Below are 20,925 nucleotides of genomic sequence, written 5' to 3'. Positions count from 1 at the left end.
TCATACCTCCATGTCGATTCGTATCACTACAATTAACGCAAAGGGCCTTAAGATTATGACTATGGCAAGAAGCTATAACCCAGAAAGTATGTACTGTACAAAAAACACACTTTCTTCACGGTATGGCTCCGCCTTGCCTCCATCGTTCCTACCCTCATACCTTCCATGCACATGGCAATAAGAAAGTAAAAGGAGTAATGATTGCCATACGTAATTGCCTCTCCTTCCAACTCCAACACCTAAATGCTGACCCCTGCGGAAGATATCTTATCCTAGACTCTATATTTAAAAATACTGCATTGGTGATAGCTAGGGAACACCCCCCGGTTAGGTTTGCAGCAGAACATGCGAACAGGAAAAAAATTAGTTTGAACACGCGAACATCGTTAAAGTCTATGGGACATGAACAGGAAAAATCAAAAGTGCTAATTTTAAAGGCTTATATGCAAGCTATTGTCATAAAAGTGTTTCCTGCCCCAGGGGCATGTATCAATGCAAAAAAAAAGTTTTAAAAAAGGCGGTTTTTTTGGGAGCAGTGATTTTAATAATGCTTAAAGTGAAATATTCCTTTAAATTTTGCATCTGGGGGTGTCTATAGTATGCCTGTAAAGTGGCGCATTTTTTCTGTGTTTAGAACAGTCCGAGAGCAAAATGACATTTCTAAAGGAAAAAAGTAATTTAAAAGTACTCGTGGCTATAATGAATTGTCGGTCCTGGCAATACACATAAAAATCATTAAAAATGGCATGGGATTCCCCCACAGTCAATTATCAGACCCTTTGGGTCTGGTATGAATATTAAGGGAAAATGTGTGGGGTCCCCCTCAAAATCCATACCAGACCCTTCAGGTCTGGTATGGGTTTTAAGGGGAACCCTGTGCCAAAATGTTTTAAAAAATGGCATGGGGGTCCCCACAAAAATCCATACCAGACCCTTTTCCGAGCACGCAAACCTGGCAGGCCACAGGAAAAGAGGGGGGATGAGAGAGCACCCCCCTCCTGAATCGTACTAGGCCACATGCCCTTAACATGGGGAGGGTGCTTTGGGGTATCCCCAAAACACTTTGTTCCCATGTTGATGGGGACAAGGGCCTCATCCTCACAACCCTTGCCCGATAGTTGTGGGGGTCTGTAGCAGGGGCTTATCAGAATCTGGAAGCCCCCTTCAACAAAGGGGACCCCCAGATCCCGGCCTCCCCCAAATGTACCTCTATGATTTCACAAAAAAAGTGTGAAAATTGTAAAAAAAAACACAAGACACAGCTTGGGACAAGTCCTTTATTTAAAAAAATAAAAAATAAAAGTGTCCCACGAAGTCCATTCACCTTCTTCCTCTCTCGCTCCGACAGACTGAAACAAAAAAAGCCATCCGACCTGCCTCCATGGGAGGCACCGGCCACATGACGCATCTTCACTTTGACAGCTCTTTTATAACTGAGGGCTGGGCCACACAATGATGTCGCCAGGTGACCCTGCCCCCTCTGACTCATGGGGAAATCCCTATGGCTTTCCAGTAGCATCAGAGGGGGCGGGCTACCCATTTACGTCACCGGGCTCCGCCCTTCCTTCTCTGAGCTGGTCGCTCAGCTGTCAGCTAATTGCCGGTGTTGTAAAATTTCATGCGACCCGTGATTTTCGCTCACCCCGTCACTTCCGGTGAGGCTCCGTCATTCGAACAGCTGACGGCGGGCCTTTACTGCGCATGTGTCAATCCCCTGCCCTTAACAGCGCATGCGCTGTAGATTTATTCTCACGGTGGAGAAAAATTATAGCCTCGAGTGGGCGGAGACTTGCGGGTGGGCGGGCGTAGCTGAACAGATGGTGAGAATGTCCCCGCCCGTAACAGCTGACGGCGGGCCTTTACTGCGCATGCGCCAAGGAAGTGACGGGGGGAGCGAATTTCACAGGTCACAGCAAATTACCTTAGCGCCACGCTATTGGTTGTACAGGATACTGTCACCCCATAGGCTACCGTAACGATCGTTATGCATTCTGTATGATTCTAGTGCCGAGAAATTTGAAAGCTATTATTTTAAGTTAAAATTAAGTTGGGGTATATGCCCTTTTACAAGATGGCGACTGAGGATTCCGAATTAGAACTTTCCAGAGGATTCTTTTGCGACGTTGTGCGTCGTCCTGAGTTCAGTGTATTGCAGTCGTTTGAAGTGGTGTGACGGTAGGTTATTGTGTGTGTTTACATGAGAGGTGGTTTAGTATACAGATCAGTGATGAGCCTATGGCAGATCACATCATACCTAGACCGGTGTAATAAAATTAGCTGTGACCTGTGAAATTCGCTCACCCCGTCACTTGCGCTGTTAAGGGCAGGGGATTGACACATGCGCAGTAAAGGCCCGCCGTCAGCTGTTCGAATGACGGAGCCTCACCGGAAGTGACGGGGTGAGCGAAATTCACGGGTCGCATGAAATTTTACAACACCGGCTCCTATCTCTCCATAGTTACTCACCTGTTGATGATAACCTGCTCATCCAGCCCAGAGGATCTCTGCCTTTGCCTTGGTCAACATCACAGAGACTATCTCCTACGTTCCTGTTTAAGGACTTGCTTGGCTGACATCTCTTCTGGCTCCAGATCCTGCTTGCTGTTCCACTACACTGATCCCTGACTTTCTAGCTTGGCTGACTATCCGTTCCGCTTACAGAACTTTGGCTATGTTTTGAATCTGTTTGTTCTGTTTTTATTATTAAACAAGTGTGATTAATTGTACTTATGTCTCGGTCTGATTTCATGGTTTCTGACAGTAGGCGAAGGCCATGAATTTAGAAGATACAGTCAAACCACTTGTTGGTAATCTTTTTTCCAGATTGGATGAGCATTGATCAGCCATGGTGTTACAAACGCTCCTGAGTCGCACGGCTCACCTGGAACCTTCCACTGTGGCTGCTCCAGTACAACCTGTGTTGCAGGCCATCCCTGCTGCTGCTCCTTGTGTATTACCTCTATAAGAGGTATATCTGGTTCCGCTCAGCTTCCCCAATGATTTGGGGGAGATCCAGTCCAATGCAGAGGGTTTCTCAACCAGGTTGAGATATACTTTGAGGTGCTGCCCCAGGTGTTTCCCACGGACAGAAGCAAAGTAGTTTTCGTGATATCTTTGCTTTCTGAGAGAGCCTTGGCCTGGCCAAACCCTCTATGGGAGATGCAAAAACCTGTTGTCTTGAGTTATCCTGAATTTGTGGCCTCCTTTAAAAGGGTATATGATGTTCCCGCATGCTCCGCTTCTGCTGCCAAGTGCCTCCTGTCCATTAAACAGAATACGAGAACCATTGCCGATTATGCCATTGAATTCTGTACTCTGGCAGCAGAGATTGCTTGGAACAATGAGGCCCTTGTGGCTGCTTTTTTTTTTTTTTGGTCTCTCAGATGCCATCAAGGATGAGATAGCAGCCCGAGATATACCTGCTGAGCTGGAGAAGTTGATCACGTTTGCCATCCTCATTGACTCCAGACTCAGAGAAAGACTCTCTTTTAAGGATTGCTTGCGGAAGCCTCCTGTACGTTTGTCTCCGAGCTTTGCAGTTCCACTCGTGCCTCCCCCACCTCTCATGCCTCCTGGTACTGAGTGTCCTGCTGTTGCTGGTTTCTTCTTTGTGAAGAAGAGTGGTGAACTGAGACCTTGTATTGATTATAGGGGTCTCAATCGTTTCATGATTAAGAATGCCTATCCGATTCTGTTGATTACGGAGTTATTTGACCGCCTCAAGGGAGCAACGGTTTTCACAAAGCTTTATTTGAGAGGGGCATACAATCTCATGAGGATTAAGAAGGGCGACGTGTGGAAAACTGCATTTAATACCAGAACAGGCCATTATGAGTACCTCATAATGCCATTTGGGCATTGTAACGCCCCGGCAGTTTTCCAGGAAATTATTGGTTTATCACGACTATATCCTCATATTTTTTAAGTCTCTGGAGAGCTACCACACAGATGTATGTCATGTGCTTCAGAAATGAAGAGAACAATCTCTATTGTAAATTGGAGAAGTGCGAATTCCATCATGAACAGGTTAAATTCCTGGGTTATGTAATTTCCACTGCTAATTTTTTAATGGACCCAGAGAAACTTTCAGCAGTCCTACAGTGGCCCTGACCCATGGGTTTACGTCCTCTGCAGCGTTTTCAGGGATTTGCCAACTATTATCGGAAGTTTATTCGGAAATACTTGTCTCTGGTGAAGCCCCTGACTGATATGACCAGAAAGGACGTTAACTCACAGAGTTGGTCTCTGGAGTCCATTAAGGCCTTTGGGAGTGTCAAGGCTGCCTTTGTTTCTGCTCCTGTGTTGGCACATCCTGATCCTACATTACCTTTTATCCTTGAGGTTGATGCTTCTGAGACTGGAATTGGCGCCCTTCGGTCTCAACATCTTACCTCTGAAAGCGCTATGCATCCTTGTGGCTACTTTTCCAAGAAACGTGCACCTGCGGAGTGCCATTACGAGACTGATGACAGAGAGCGTTTAGCGATCATTTTAGCCCTGAAAAAATGGAGACATCTCCTCGATGGTGCCACTGTGCCAGTTGTCATTCTTATTGTCCTGTTCTCAAAAATGTCTCATTGTATTCCACTTAAGAAGTTAGCTAATGATAGGTACAGACTCCTGCTGACCTCAGACGCCTACCTGCGCCTTCCTACCAGGTTGGGGACAGGGTTTGGCTGTCATCTCACAACCTCTGACTTCATGTTCCCTCTCTGAATTTCACACCTTGGTTTATTGGGCCTTTCCGTATTCTTCACGGGATGAACCCAGTGGCTTACGCATTAGACCTTCCTTCTAATATGTGTATCTTACATTTATTTCATGTCTCCTTATTAAAACCTTTGGTCTGGAACTGCTTTACCACCTCAGTGCCATGCCCTCACCCTGTACAGGTTGAGAACCATGGGGAGTATGAAGTACAGTACATTGTTGACTCCCATAGATTCTGTGTGCGCAGAATACAGTACCTGGTGCATTGGAAGGGGTATGGTCTGGAGGACTCATCCTCAGACGTACATATCCCTGTCCTCCTCCGTGATTTCCATAGGCGTTTTCCCCTCAAGCCTGGTGGTCCTCCGGGGGGGGGGAGGGGTCGTTGAGGAGGGGGTACTGTCAAGGCAGCACTCAGCCCTTCCTTCTCTGAGCTGGTCGCTCAGCTGTCGGCTAATTGCCAGCTCCTATCTCTCTATAGTTACTCACCTGTTGATGATATACTGCTGATCAGTCCTGCCTACTTAAGCCATCCAGTCCAGAGGATCTCTGCCTTTGCCTTGGTCAACATCACAGAGACTATCTCCTGTGTTCTGTTTATAGACTTACTTTGGCTGACATCCCTTCTGGCTCCAGATCCTGCTTGTTGTTCCATTACACTGATCCCTGACTTTCTGGCTTGGCTGACTATCCGTTCTGGTTACTGAACTTTGGCTATGCTTTGATACGTTTGTTCTATTTACTTTTATTATTGAACAAGTGTGATTAACTGTACTTCTGTCTCAGTCTGATTTCATGGTTTCTGACAATACCAAAATTTGGCACCACTTCACAAGCATGCAAAATTTTAAAGCGTGACATGTTAGGTATCTATTTACTTGGTGCAACACCATATTTTATATTTTACCAAAAAATTGGGCATTATATTGTGTTTGTGTGCATTAAACTTCTTTAAAGTGTATTTTTTGTGTTAGTGTGTAAAAAACTGTACCGTGTGATATAGAAATTTGCAAAACCCACCATTTTATTCTCTGAGGCCTCTGCTAAAAATATATAATGTTTGGGGGTTGCGAGTAATTTTCTAGCAAAGATACAGATTTTTACTTGTGTCAGGAGAAGGCCTGGTCTTAAAAATGGATAATGCCTGAAGGAGCTACTTGGATTTTGGGTCCCTCTATGTGGCAAGGCTGTGAAAAAGTCTCACACATGTGGTATCTCCATACTCAGGAGGAGTAGCAGAATGTGTTTTCGAGTGTAGTTGCAAGTATGCACACTGTATGCCATTTGTGAAAAATAACTTGTTAACATGACATTTTTGTGTGTGTGTGTGTGTGTGTGTGTGTGTGTAAGGGGGGGGGTGGGGGGGGGGGGGGGTAGGGGGAAAGCTAATTTTATTTAATTTCTTAATTTTCCAAAGAATTGTAAGAAAATACCTTTGCTGTATAAGTGGTCCTTTGGGGGGGATTTATATTGACTTGGCATGTTAGGGCCTCAGGAAATGAGATTGGCCATTACTGGCACAAAGATCAATAAATATGCACTGCTTTGGGTTATTTTTACCACATAAATGTAGCAGTATATATTTTGGTCACAATTTATGAAGAAAATTACTTATTTATTAAATTGTATAACAGAAACTAAGAAAAGCATGCTTTTTTTTCAAATTGTTTTTTTTTTTTTTTCATTTATAGTGCAAAAAATAAGGAATCCAGTGGTGATTAAATACCACCAAAATACAGCTCTATTTGTCTAAAAAAAATGATACAAAATTTAATATGGGTACAGTGTTGCATGACTGAGTAATTATCACTCATAGTGTGTCAGCACTGAAAGCTGAAAATTGGCGTGGGCAGGAAGGGGGTGAAAGTGCTCAGCATTGAGGTGTTTAAGGCTGCTGTGTCCTTAACAACCAATGAGTCATCAGCTGTCAGTGGGGTTCCCTGCTGACAGCTGAATATGAAAAAAAAAAAAGAATTGCCAGCAAATAATAAAATAAGGAAAAATAAACAGCATGCCCCCCCCCCCCCCCCCCAAAATAAAAAATAAAAAAATCAGACTCTTGGAGATAGATAGACAGACAGACAGACAGACAGACAGACAGACAGACAGACAGACAGACAGACAGACAGACAGACAGATAGATAGATAGATAGATAGATAGATAGATAGATAGATAGATAGATAGATAGATAGATAGATAGATAGGAAAAAAGAAACATCTCAGACCATCCTGAAACTGAGAAAAGCACCTTTGGAATGTGATATCCTCTAAACGTGGTGTCCTTGCTGGCTGCATGGAGCACTCCTATTGGTACAATATCAGCAAATCTCTGGATTTCATGAATGACAGCTTCTGTATATGGCATCTTACTTCTGTCCTCCACTGATGGACAGCGATCTCTGCCTATTACATTGTCAATCTCTTTTTGGATTCTCTCTGGAGCACACAGAAAGAAAACAGCATTAAAAAAAATTACACATCAATTCTAGAGTTATTCATTTATGTAAGATTAGTGATATTTTTACACTGGGAATAATTTGGGAATAAGTCAGGGTTTCTCAATCAGGGTTTCTCCAGAGGTTGCCAGGGGTTCCTTGAGCAATATCTACCTCTCAGATAAGTTTTCATTGATACCATTGATCTTTTTAGCTATCAGCAAGGGGGTAATTCTTCACAATAACCAAAAGTGTAAGGAGAATTCTTCCCATTGACCACCACGCTAATGTAACATGAGTTGTAGATATAGTCAATTTTAGCAGGGGTTTCCTGAGAATGTAAAGTTATTGCAAAGGTGCCTCTGTGATGGAAAGGTTCAGAAAGGCTGATCCAAGTAATCCTTTGCTGCACATGCACACACAGATCCACGGGGAAGCAGATTGCAGCATCCTTCTAGGAGCCTGTGCTGTGTAACTTCTTTTCCCTGCTTCTAGCATCACCAATAACCAGGGCTATGACTAGAATTCATGGAGCTCTATAGTAAAATGTTAATGGAATGCTCTAGGACTTCTTTCTCCAACACCTGGCAATGTCTGAAATTCTAGAATGAAGACACCAGACAACTTCCTTAACCTCCCTAGCGGTAATCCCGAGAGTGTCTCTGGGTTACATTTCAGTATCATTAGCGGTAACCCCCAAGACACACTCGGGATTGCATTGCAGTATCTAGAGGTTACTTACCCTGTCCCCAGGATCCTCTGATGCATCCCTGCCGTGTCTGGCGGACCTATCCTCTGCGATATTGTATGTGTTCCGGGCTCCATTCCCTGCAAGCACGGGGATGGAGGCGGCAGGAAAAGTAAAAAAAATAAAAATAAACATATACAGTACACTGTAATCTTTACAGATTACATTACTGTATCAAATCATTTCACCTCCCTTTTGTCCCTAGTGCTTTGTCCAGTGCCTGCCTGCACTTTTATATTATATATACTGTTCTTTCTGCCTGGAAACTTGAGAACGTCCACGGCAACCAAAAAGCGCCCCTTTACATCAAAAGCGGTTTTAGACCAGTGTTGCCTTATGAGGAGTTTATGAGTAATCTCCATTAGCAACTGGGAATATTTGTATTATAGATGTAGATATTAGTAGTAGTTTAGCTTAACCGGCACAGATGGTTTGATGTACAGGAACAGACGTCTGGTCAGCGTATATAATTCAATTAACAATACCTTTGTCTCACAGGTATGCCAAGTGTGGGTGTGAGGGAGATGTCCTGCTGTTTACCTAATGTAATAATCAAAACCCACGAACAGATACCATTTGGGGTGTGTAGTCGGTACGGAGCCGAATTCATTTGCTAGATAAAGGCTTGTGTATTCTTCCGTGCTAATCCACCATTTATCCATTTCAAAGGGTGGTTGATATGCTTAAAATATTTCTTTGATCTGTTCAGGAATGGACAATTTACCCCGGCTGGGACTATGCATAGTTAAGTGTCCTATTCAAGAGCAAACTTCCTCTTTAATTAAGTGGGCTTCAGACTAATTATCGCTAACCAATCAGTGTGGTCCTATGCAAGTCAATGAGAGAGGGCCCTTTTTAAGGGAACCCAACCCTAGGGTAATGGCAGATGAGAACTGACCAGAGCTATGGACCAATATTAGGTAACATATCAGATCATCTCCCAGCACTTACAAGGTATACCGAATTGTCATATGTCCTGTTTTGTATTGTAATGAATGTATTGTACTCTTGTTGTATTTTAAACTAATATTTTACTCCCTCACTTAGACTATAGATATTTTCTGTGTATTAGATAAACCTGTAACGTACTCTAATAAATGGTGTTATGTTAAACCTCCCTTTCCTTTGTCAATAAGAATTCTCTTTTCAACCCATATCATATCTTCTGATTAATAAATCAGAAATATAGATTTTGAAGGTTAACAGTGGCGACCACGAAGTTGAGTACAGGACTGAAAGTATTTAATATAATACCACAATTTGTTTATTAGAGATTAAGGTTATTAGGGGGAATTTAAGCTGAGTCAGCTTATCCAATCTATACAGGGAAAAATATAGGTAAATGTTTTTTTTTTATTATATGTTTTTATTATTAAGTGAGTATTAGATTAACTCTAAGGAGAGAATATACACCACAAGTTATTATTATTGTTTTTTTTATGTTTTGGATTTTTTTTTTTAATAATTTTTTTTATTATTATTTTTTTTATTTTTTTTAATATCCCAAAATTATAATTGAAAAAGTTCTTTGGATGTACCCTTATATACCGGTCGATGTAAGGGGGAGGAAGTAACTTTGCGGGAAAAGTGTTATTAATTTTTTTTTTTTATTGCATTCTTTGGTGCTCACCAAGCTTCATTGCTGTCTCTAACAATTGCTTGAGAGTCCTGCATGGTGAGTACATTTATTTTATTGAAAAGACGCCAATTGAGTGTGATCTTGGTTTTGTTGAAAAGGTTCAACAAATGTTTGTTTTAATTGAAATGGTCTATCCACTAAATGCATAACATAGCTTTAAGAAAGTAGTTTGTTTGTTTTTACGGTGGAATTTTATAAGCAGTAATATTCTCATTGTTGTCAGTTAAAGTACAGAGCTGTGGAAGTGTTGTTGCTGAATACTGAAGCTAATCTTTGAGAAAGATTATTAGTAGTGTATTAGTGTGAAATAAGGTGCACTGAGCATAGTATAATAGACCTTCCAAAAGTTTTTGTTGTTGGTTTTTGTTTGTATTACTGAATTGAGTTACAAATACTAGTGTAAACACGGCTGCGTTTACATTACTATTGTCAGCATATAGATCCGTGGGGGCTTACAGTACACATTCTCAAAGCTCTTGGTTCTATTGTCCCCTGGGTCAATTGTTGTATTGAAGGCTCAATGTTATGGTGAGCATAATTAGTGTTCCCCCACTAATATAAAAGAGGGTTTTATTGTGAGCTGAAATATTGTTTTATTTTTACTGTATTTTCTGCATTTTTATTTGAGTCTGTTTATGTTTTTTTTTTAATTATTATTTTTAAAGTGTTTTCCTTCCCTCCTTCTATACGGTAATCTCAAAGTGGCTGTATAGTACAGGGGAAGTTAACATAATTTAGCTTACAAATTTTGCATTGTATAGATTGGTAATGGCTACCATGTCCGGTCTAGAAAGTTTTGTAGCAACGTATACTCGTAAACATAAGAACAATGAATTTGCCTGTGATGCCAAGTTAAAAGTATCTCCTTGGACTTATGTCCAGGAGTTATTTGAGAAAGAAGTTAAAACAACCAAAAAAAATCAGCATAAAAGTCTAGCCTTAGCAGGTATGTATGCAGCTTGCATGGCTATGAATACTAAAATGCAGAAATTAGAAGATATAGTCTATAATAAAAATATTACAATTTCTGAGAAGGAAAAAGAGAATACAGCTTTACAGAACCAGGTACAAACATTAACTACCCTTAATCAATTAGTTAATGCCTCACAGGAGGAAAATGTTAAAAGTGTAAATTTGGCCCAGAAAGAAGTGGTACAATATAAAAGCATGCTAACTAAAGTTGAGACTGAGCTGGACCACATAACTACTGCATACAAAGTAGTCCAAAATCAGTTACATGAAGCTAAGAAAGGAACATTTATAGATCACACACACTGCACGCAAACCGAGTCACAGTTGCTACAAACAATTTCTATCCTTAAAGGACAGGCGGCTGTGGCCAACAGATGCGAACAAGGTAATGCTACGGCACCTACTTGTGCCTATGAAATTGGGGACACAGAGGAATATGAAGAGTATTGGGGAGAGGAAGATATGGGTTCCGATTCCACATTTCCTGTGGCGATGGGAGAAATCGCAGAGCCACAGGAAAATCGAGAATGCACCATTGTCATAGACCCACCAGACAACGGGGACCAGCTATCTACAAATGAGGAGCATGACAAGTTCCCCATCATGGGTAGGACCCAGATTTCCTCCTCTACTGAAGGAAATCAAACATTTTTGGGCTTTGATAGTGAAGGAAATGAGGTGATTTCCAATGTATATCCAATTCAACCTGTAAAAACCCTTATGAGTGTAGCGGATTTCATTGGCAAAATTAAAACGAATGAACACATTACTTCACATGCAACCAATGTACAACAGAGGTGTGAGCTCTTAGGTGTGCGAAATCCTAGTGACCAAGTTAAGGTGTTACAATTAACCCTTGACGCCCACACCTGGAATGCACTCCCAGATCAAATTAAGGAAGGCAAAGGGAGCTACAAAGTAACCGTGGCCGAATTGCAAAAAGTCATAAACCCCTCAGCTATAGGTTTGATGGTGGCCTATCAAATCAAACAAAGTAATGAGGAAAATCCTTTAGTTTATGCCAATAGATTGTGGGCAGCATATAACACTAACAATGGTAAAACCACTAGAGAGGACATGGAATATAAGAACCTACTGATACACAATGCCCATCCCGCTATTCGAATAAAATGTGAGCATTTAATAGATCCTAGAAAACATAGCTATGAGGAGGTGATTGGATTAATACATAGATCATTCCATGCCATCCAAGCCTATAAACAGCACAGGCTTAAGGAAAGAGAAGAGAAACAGCTGTTTAGGAAGGTGGCTGCAGTACAATGCAGGACTACCACCGTAGAAGGCCCCCATGCCCCAGGAGAAGCCAATCCTCCATACAACCCTAACTGGGACAAAAGTTTACAAGGGAGGGGGAGGGGATATAGGGGGAAATCAGGTTATAGAGGCAGAGGCAGAGGAAGAGAAAACTCTCATAGCCACCTATCACAGGGCAAGCATGTCAGTGACACAGAAAGAGCTCCTACTTATGCAGAGTTGCGACAACAATTACAGGCCTTTCAAGTAGGCCCTGGAAAGGAAGTACAGGTAGCTTCCCAGACAGAGGCTAACCGTCATCAATGGTGACAACTACAAGGCCCCAAAATCTTAGCACCTATTTCTCTGGATAGGTGTGGGCGCCCTGTAGTGTCAGCGTTGATTAGGGGCCGTCAATGTGCCATGTTAATCGACACAGGGGCGGCGATATCAATTATGCATGACAAAGATCCCTTAAACTCAACACTATCTTCAGGAAAGCCACTGAAGCTCCAGAGCTTTGCTGGACATAATGTTGAGTCTGCCTTGTCCAAGCCCCTAACAATCCAAATTGGTGAGTTAACCCTAAAACAGCCATTAGCATTAATGTGTTTGCCAAATGAAACCAGCCTGCTGGGTTCAGACTTCTTAATTCCCAATGGATGTATGTTGGATCTGACCAACCTGTTATTATTGCAAGGGGTTCCAACTGATCAGAATAGCACCATTGTGATACCTGATTCTCACACAATTGCAGCCATCAAACGCAATGATTTAAAATATGACATACTGGAGATCATTACAGATCACCCAGAACATCAGCTTCTGCACCCTGTGATAGAAAGACATCAGGAATCCTTTGCAAAACACAAACATGACTGTGGAAAGGTAAATACGGTAATACACATCAGTGGGCCAGACCCAGTTCCGCAGAAACAATACCCCTTTCCAAAGGAAGCTATCAGCTACATACAGGAAACCATAGAGTCACTGCTTGACCAAAAGGTCATCAGACCATGTGTATCAACAACAAATGCGCCAATATGGCCGATTCGCAAAAGTACTGACAATTCGTGGAGATTAACAATCGATTACCGCAAATTGAACAGTATTACAAACAATTGCGCCCCCACCGTTGCATCTGTCCCGGATGTGTTGAGCATGTTAAATCCCAAACACAAATATTTCACAGTGCTGGACATATCAAATGGTTTTTGGTCATTACCGTTGTCAGAAGAATGTCAATACAAATTTGCATTTACATTTCTCGGAAAACAGTATACTTTCAATTCTGTCCCTCAAGGATTTCATAACTCTCCTACGTTATTTCATGCAACCATGAGAGATATTTTAATTGATTTTTCTTCTCCAAAGAATCTTTTCCAGTACGTGGACGATTTGTTGCTAGCCACATGCGACAAAGAAGAACATTTGCGGCTATTGGAGGAACTTCTGCAGATCCTAGGAAAGGCGGGACTGAAGTGTAATCCCATTAAGGCACAATTGTTGAAGGAATCTGTGTCTTTTCTTGGGATTACAGTGACAGCAAACGGACGTAAGATAGCAACGGAAAAGGTAAAAGCCATTCTACAATTACCGCTGCCAGTGAGCATCCCGACTCTGAGATCTTTTTTAGGATTGGTAAATTATTCACGGGCTTTCATCCCTGAATTTGCACAAAAATCTGCACCACTGTATGATTTGTTGAAAAAGGATACCCAATGGCAATGGACTGAGCAACACACCAAGGCAGTGCAGGAGCTTAAAGAAGCTTTAGCGCAAGCGCCAGCATTAGCCAACCCAGAGTACCAACTGCCCTTTCACATTGAGACTGCCATATCAGAGACAGCCATGTCAGCTGTTCTGTCACAGGAAATCCATGGGCAACAGAGACCCATTTCATATGCGTCTAAATTATTATCTCCTGTGGAAATGAAGTACTCTCTATGTGAAAAACACCTCCTAGTTACGTTTTGGGCAGTGAAATACTTCACATACATCATAGGACTTAACCCAGTCATCCTGCACACAACGCACACTCCCACTAAATTTTTACTCACAGACCGAGTGAAGGATGGCAATGTATCCAATGCCAGATTGGCCCATTGGGCTTTGTTGCTTCAAGACAGAGACATTAAAGTTCAACACACAAATAATCCGTCCACTAGAGCCCATGGCCTCCTTTACCAGGGAGTACCACATGAATGTGATATCACCCCACAATCATCGGCACAACAATTCTTTAGACCTTTGTCAGTAAAGGAAACAGTCCCTGAAAACGCAGGCCAAATTTTCACAGATGGATCATGTTTTTACGTGGAGGGTTCTCCATGTGCAGGATTTGGAATATACTATATCAATCCACAAGCAAAGACCCAAACATCAATCTTTCGGTCATGTAAAGTCAAATCAGCACAATTTGCGGAAATGGCTGCAATCGCTCATGCCCTAGAACTGATGAAAGGGGACCAAGAAATTGTTTTATACTCAGATTCTGCGTGGGTCTGTAATGCTCTTACAGAATTTCTGCCCTTCTGGCACACCCACCAGTACATGTCCTCAGATGGGTCTCCACTTAAACATGCATCCCTGTTGAAATATATTGTATCATTGGTGCAAAAGTTGCCAGTCAAACCATGGGTGTGCAAAGTTAAAGGTCATTCAGGTACTGCCCCATACTGGGAACAAAATGAGGCGGCGGATTGCTTGGCCAAACAAGGAGCACAGGGAGGGGAGATCTGGGAAATTCCGTCGAATTTACCGGACCTAGTCTTGTGCCCCAGTGTTTGTGCCCTCACAAAATCCTGCATAGTAGTTCCGGATATTTCGGACATACAATGCCAGGATGACAACATTAAGGAAATAATGCAAAAACTGCAAAATGAGACTGGAGAACTCTCTGAGGGGAATACTTTGGCAAAATATATAAAACACCTCACATTGTCAGAAGATAAAAAGGTATTGTTACATCATGGAGATGAAGTAACTTGGGTGGTTCCTGAAAAATACCAAAATGAAATGATTTACATAGTGCATGACCTACCTACTGGGGGTCATCAAGGGTCAGAGAAAACAGGTGAGCGGCTCAAGAACATAGGTTGGTGGCCTTCCATGATGGCAGATGTGAAGCAGTATTGTGACAATTGTATTGTCTGTGCACAGGTTAACCCCGCACCAAGGAAGATCAATGCCCCTTTACGAATTAGACTGAAAGAAGGGCCATGGAATGCCTTACAAATGGATTACATGGGACCCTTGCCAGTCACTTCTAGAAACAACAGATTCATCTTCGTAGTCACAGATTTATTTTCTAAATGGGCAGAGATCTTCCCAACCAAAAGTAACACTGCACAAAATACGGCTAAGATTTTAGTGGAACAGGTGTTCAGTAGATGGGGGCTCCCAGGATCAATAGAGTCAGATCAGGGGACCCATTTTACTGGAAAGGTGGTAAAAACCTGCCTACAGATGTTAGGGGTGGAGCAAAAATTTCACATTCCATATCACCCAGAATCTTCAGGTCAGGTTGAAAGAGCCAATCGGCAGATTAAGACAATGCTAAAAAAATTTGTACACATCAATGGTAAGAACTGGGATAATCTGCTGCCATTACTGGCCATGGCCATCCGAGCAACCCCCTCATATGCTACCCGGCTGACACCCTTTGAAGTGCTGACAGGTAGACAGATGAGACTCCCTGAACATCTCTGGCTAGAGATGCATACACCTACCATAGACAGACTGTCAATGGACCAATACCTCCTTAAACTCCAAAAAGCGGTAAAAGAGATCCATGTATTTGCCGCAGCACAAATGGGTAAAAGTCAAAAGAAAGCCAAGGCGTATTTTGACAAAGGGGTTCGAGAATGCACTTGGGCCATAGGAGACCGAGTTATGTTCTTGGAACTACGTCCCCTGGATCACAGTCTAAGTCAAAAATGGAGAGGTCCATTTTCTATTATTGATAAATTAAGTCCTTCTGTATATAAAATCAGAATAGAGGCGGGCAAAAAGACACAAGATAAATGGGTTCATGCGAACCAACTGAAACAGTTCCATGGAGCCAAAGAAATCAACTAAAATGTGCTGCTTTCTTTCCTTTTAGAGCCATGAAGTCGATGTGGATCGTTATCCTGCTCCAGCTGATCACAACTACCAAGGAAGAGGAGACTGGACCACTCATCAGCGTGATCGTTGACAAGAATCCTGTCTACTGCCTAGAGGGGGAATCCATTTTATTACCTGTGGCCATTGTAGGGACTGTGGGGAAGCAAGTATATTGGTGGAGTCCCATTGATAATCATCTCGTCTGGGGTAACGGCGTCGCAGGGAATATCACTGACTACCGGGATAGAGTCATGAGTTTTCAGAATGGATCCTTGTTGATTCAAGAGACACGGTTGAGTGATGCCGGAGAGTGGAAATATTCTTTTGTTATCTCCATCCCCTTGTCCAGCAACACACAGGCATCCACTCTTCAGTACGTCCCAGGAAAAGTCACCTTGCACGTGTCCCCAAAGACTAACACCCCTGCTCCTACCATTTTGCCCAAAAATACAGCTGCAATCCCCTACTATGAACCAACATCCTTGGAATGCCCATCACTGCAAGAGGGACCACCTAGTGGCCTAACGGCAACATCAATCCCTGGAATTCTGTTCAATAACGTTAAGTTCATTCATGTACCCGTGGTACTTAATTTGTCCCAGTGGAACATGGCTGAATTCGGCTCATGTGCCCGGACAAATGTGTCTCTGTTTTACTCCTCCTTGCTGGTAGATTTGATTGCCTCCCATGCAAGCCGAACTCAGGACCCATTTGCAGAACCAAACCTCACTCCCCATAGGGGCATTTTCAGATCCAGAAAGTTAAAGGGGTTGGACAGCATACTTGGGTCCATCCCAGGACTTTTTGGATCTGGCATGTCAATTTGGAACCGAGCCGATTTGTCAGCGATTCGCAGGCATATCGGAAATTTTGAACAAAAAGAGGGTCGGCAAGTGCTGAAACCAGTTCTGCAGGGTGTTGAGGGGCTTGCAGAGGAGGAAAGGTTTACGGTGTATAACATGAAAGATATTGCCCAGTTGTTTGAAAAGACACAACAGAAAATCAACGAAATCATAAACATAAATAATCAGAAAGCTAGAGAGGATGGTATGGGGAAAGAGGTAATATGCACTGCGTATGGAAATTTTGTTTTAACCAAGGTCACTAATATCATCCGAGATATCCAAGCAGGTAAAATCCCTGATATATTAAGAGATACCGACCTTACCCAATGGTATTGTACTCACACTAATAATAGTGGTGGAATGAATGTACATTCTGGAGACAAGTGCAAACCTCTGCCAGTTTCCACAATTCGAAATATAGGGATAGTAACACCACACCCAAATAGAGGGCCATTTGCTTGCAAGAAGAGCCCGTCCCTGTGCGCCTACCGGGACCTAATGTATGTTTCCTTCACCATGTCGCTGCCAGTGTTCCATCCACAAGATGACTACTTTAACACGATGGCGTCCATACACTCCCTCGGGTACCTTGAAAACGACGTGTACAAGGAAAGGTTGCACCTCCCCGAAATGCTCATTCAAGTTCAAGGGCGATGGAAAGCACCACACACTGCCTGCTGCACTGTCAAAGACAATAGGTACTTATGCCGTTGTGATGTGTTTGAAATTGACACTCCAGTCTGTGGTCTAAGCAATGACCCGGATCCCACCGCCAAAGTAGCGAGGGACCCCCAACTGGAAAGTCCACGCCACCCACCTCAAGAAACCAGCACAAGTGAGATGGAAGCTAACTGCCCAGTGAAGCTGTCAAAATGGAGAACACCTAGCACAAAGGTCACCTACCACATGGATGGACTGTACTGTGTCGTTACAAATCACCAGACATTTCTCTATGGGGGTCAGTCGTGTCCCATACCCTATCCAAATTTTTGCTTCATTCCACACGAGTACACTATTATTGGGCAAACTGTAGTAGCCCCCATACCAGTGTTAACAGAAGACTATATCATTGAGAGTCCCCCTGATGTCCCAGATCCTATAACCTATCTACCCCATTTTGATGTAAAAATTGATACTCTGTCAGTAAACCTTCACAATCTGCTCGCAAGGAAGGATACCCATATAATTCAAATTAGTAATGATATGGAGAAAACAGGGAAAAGGTTGAATGAACTTTTACATGATGGGGATTTCAGTTTGGTCACCACCAGGACCTGGGTAGAAATGGGAATAAAAGGTCTTCTCATATTGCAGTGTGGGGTACTGTTATTTATGACGGGTATGGTGATATATCTCGGCCGACTTCTAAGATGGCAGAGAGAGAAACTGAACTCACTAATGGAGATTAGACATAAACAATTACTCACTTAAGTGTGGCGTCGTTTCATTGGACTCAACTTGCCACAAGGGGTCATCTGTTGCCTTATGAGGAGTTTATGAGTAATCTCCATTAGCAACTGGGAATATTTGTATTATAGATGTAGATATTAGTAGTAGTTTAGCTTAACCGGCACAGATGGTTTGATGTACAGGAACAGACGTCTGGTCAGCGTATATAATTCAATTAACAATACCTTTGTCTCACAGGTATGCCAAGTGTGGGTGTGAGGGAGATGTCCTGCTGTTTACCTAATGTAATAATCAAAACCCACGAACAGATACCATTTGGGGTGTGTAGTCGGTACGGAGCCGAATTCATTTGCTAGATAAAGGCTTGTGTATTCTTCCGTGCTAATCCACCATTTATCCATTTCAAAGGGTGGTTGATATGCTTAAAATATTTCTTTGATCTGTTCAGGAATGGACAATTTACCCCGGCTGGGACTATGCATAGTTAAGTGTCCTATTCAAGAGCAAACTTCCTCTTTAATTAAGTGGGCTTCAGACTAATTATCGCTAACCAATCAGTGTGGTCCTATGCAAGTCAATGAGAGAGGGCCCTTTTTAAGGGAACCCAACCCTAGGGTAATGGCAGATGAGAACTGACCAGAGCTATGGACCAATATTAGGTAACATATCAGATCATCTCCCAGCACTTACAAGGTATACCGAATTGTCATATGTCCTGTTTTGTATTGTAATGAATGTATTGTACTCTTGTTGTATTTTAAACTAATATTTTACTCCCTCACTTAGACTATAGATATTTTCTGTGTATTAGATAAACCTGTAACGTACTCTAATAAATGGTGTTATGTTAAACCTCCCTTTCCTTTGTCAATAAGAATTCTCTTTTCAACCCATATCATATCTTCTGATTAATAAATCAGAAATATAGATTTTGAAGGTTAACACCAGCTAGAAAACAGAGATAGTAAATTAAAATCACTTGCAGAATTGAGCAATAGGGATTTGTGGGGAAATTCAAACATCAAAGACTGAAAGTGATAAGATCGACAACTCTGCAACTGAGAACATTTCTGTGTTTTTGATTTGATTACATTATTGAATAAAATTTACTTTTATTATATTATTATTTTTTATAATTATTTATTATATATTATAATTTATGATTTCATGTTTCAAACTTTATCATACCTGGGATGTCTACTAGACATTACAGGCCTACAATATAAAACGCCGAATTTGCGAAACAATGTACCGCTTTGAGACACAGAAATCTGACATAATCATACCGCCATGGAGGTTAGTGGGGCCCCCTTACCATTCTTTGGCCCAATAGAAGCCACGTGGGCTGCTATGGCAATAGTGACACCATTGTAAGTAGGTAAATATCTGCGCTCAGTTAAACTTAAACAACTAACAGCAGCTGAACACCATAACCCAGATACTGGGCCCAGAAATGCAAAGAAAAAAATAAAGTGCAGCACTTGTTCAATAAATAATGATTAAATAATCACACAAGTGAAACGTGCAAAAATGGTGACAATCCAAAACCAAAATAAAGTGGCATTCAAATGAAATCAATATTAACATAAACATGTGCAATAAAAAAAATTATAAAAAAGAATTCATATGTGAGTCCATAAATCATAAATAAATGTCCATAGAAATATCAAAAAAATCCAACAGATGGTGTGACTTGATTGAATAAAAATAATATACTTGACCACGTGGGACCCGTCACTTTTAATTACCATTAATAAGATGGGGGTTTACCAGATCATCAGTGACCCCCAGTTTAAGGGAGGTCAGTCAGCGTGTACAATGTCACAAATTCTGGTTCCAGGCAACCAGATGTGAAAAAACGGGGGTGCCTCCTATCTGCAGACTCCGCAGCTCAAGTGATCAGTCACCGCAAACTTCCCAAACATTTGCCAGCGTGAAGGCTCATGCAAAATAAAAAGTGCTCCGAATCGTGTAATATGTTTTAACACCAACATTTTTTTTTCCTTATTGCGTAAAGTCAGATGCTGTAAAAAGGACTCCACCGAGTCTCCAATGTACAGATAGCGATTAAAATACAAACAGCGTTGAAAACGAAAAATAAAACTGCTAGCAGATAAAAAACCTGCATGTGGTTTTAAATTGCGATCGCACATGCGCAGGATGTGTGGGCCTGGCTACCCAAAGGACTTGGTGGAGTCCTTTTTACAGCATCTGACTTTATGCAATAAAGAAAAAAAATTTGGTGTTAAAACATATTACACGATTCGGAGCACTTTTTATTTTGCATGAGCCTTCACGCTGGCAAATGTTTGGGAAGTTTGCGGTGACTGATCACCTGAGCTGTGGAGTCTGCAGATAGGAGACACCCGTTTTTCACATCTGGTCGTCTGCAGCTGTAATTTATGACATTATATGCGCTGACTGACCTCCCTTAAACAGGGGGTTGCTGATGATCTGGTAAGCCCCCATCTTATTAGTGGTGATTAAAGGTGACGGGTCCCACGTGGTCAAGTATATTATTTTTATTCAATCAAGTCACACTATCTGTTGGATATTTTTGATATTTCTATGGACATTTATTTATGATTTATCGACTCACATATGAATTAATTTTTATTAATTTTTGATTGCACATTTATATGTTAATATTGATTTCGTTTGAATGCCACTTTATTTTGGTTTTGGATTGTCACCATTTTTGCACGTTTCACTTGTGTGATTATTTAATTGAACAAGCGCTGCACTTTAATAGTGACACCATTGCAAATCACATCACATCTCAACTTCCAAAACAGGTTTAAATC

General features: G+C 41.8%; 2 protein-coding genes across 2 annotated transcripts in view; one reads left to right on the top strand and one right to left on the bottom strand.

Annotated features, from left to right (window-relative positions):
* The window catches only part of LOC143982596 (cytochrome P450 2H2-like), a 107,976-nt gene that overhangs the window by 18,937 nt on the left and 68,114 nt on the right, over positions 1-20,925 (bottom strand). Inside the window, exon 7 of the mRNA XM_077481468.1 lies at positions 6,960-7,147. Coding sequence (XP_077337594.1) covers positions 6,960-7,147 — 188 coding nt within the window. The remainder of the gene's footprint in view (positions 1-6,959; positions 7,148-20,925) is intronic.
* LOC143982589 (uncharacterized) lies at positions 13,191-18,978 on the top strand. The gene is made up of 2 exons (XM_077481454.1): positions 13,191-13,334; positions 15,865-18,978. Exon 2 carries the CDS (start codon positions 15,869-15,871, stop codon positions 18,140-18,142), a length of 2,274 nt encoding a protein of 757 aa, XP_077337580.1. The 5' UTR covers positions 13,191-13,334; positions 15,865-15,868; the 3' UTR covers positions 18,143-18,978.

Source organism: Lithobates pipiens, unplaced genomic scaffold, assembly GCF_037356315.1.
Source record: "Lithobates pipiens isolate NorthernLeopardFrog02 unplaced genomic scaffold, aLitPip1_a1.2 Scaffold_1, whole genome shotgun sequence".
In the NCBI taxonomy this organism is placed as follows: Eukaryota; Metazoa; Chordata; class Amphibia; order Anura; family Ranidae; genus Lithobates; species Lithobates pipiens.
This window is presented reverse-complemented; position numbering and strand designations above follow the sequence as displayed.

Excerpts from the sequence above, each read along its gene's own strand:
- LOC143982589 (XM_077481454.1), top strand. The coding sequence starts at position 15,869 with ATGAAGTCGATGTGGATCGTTATCCTGCTCCAGCTGATCACAACTACC.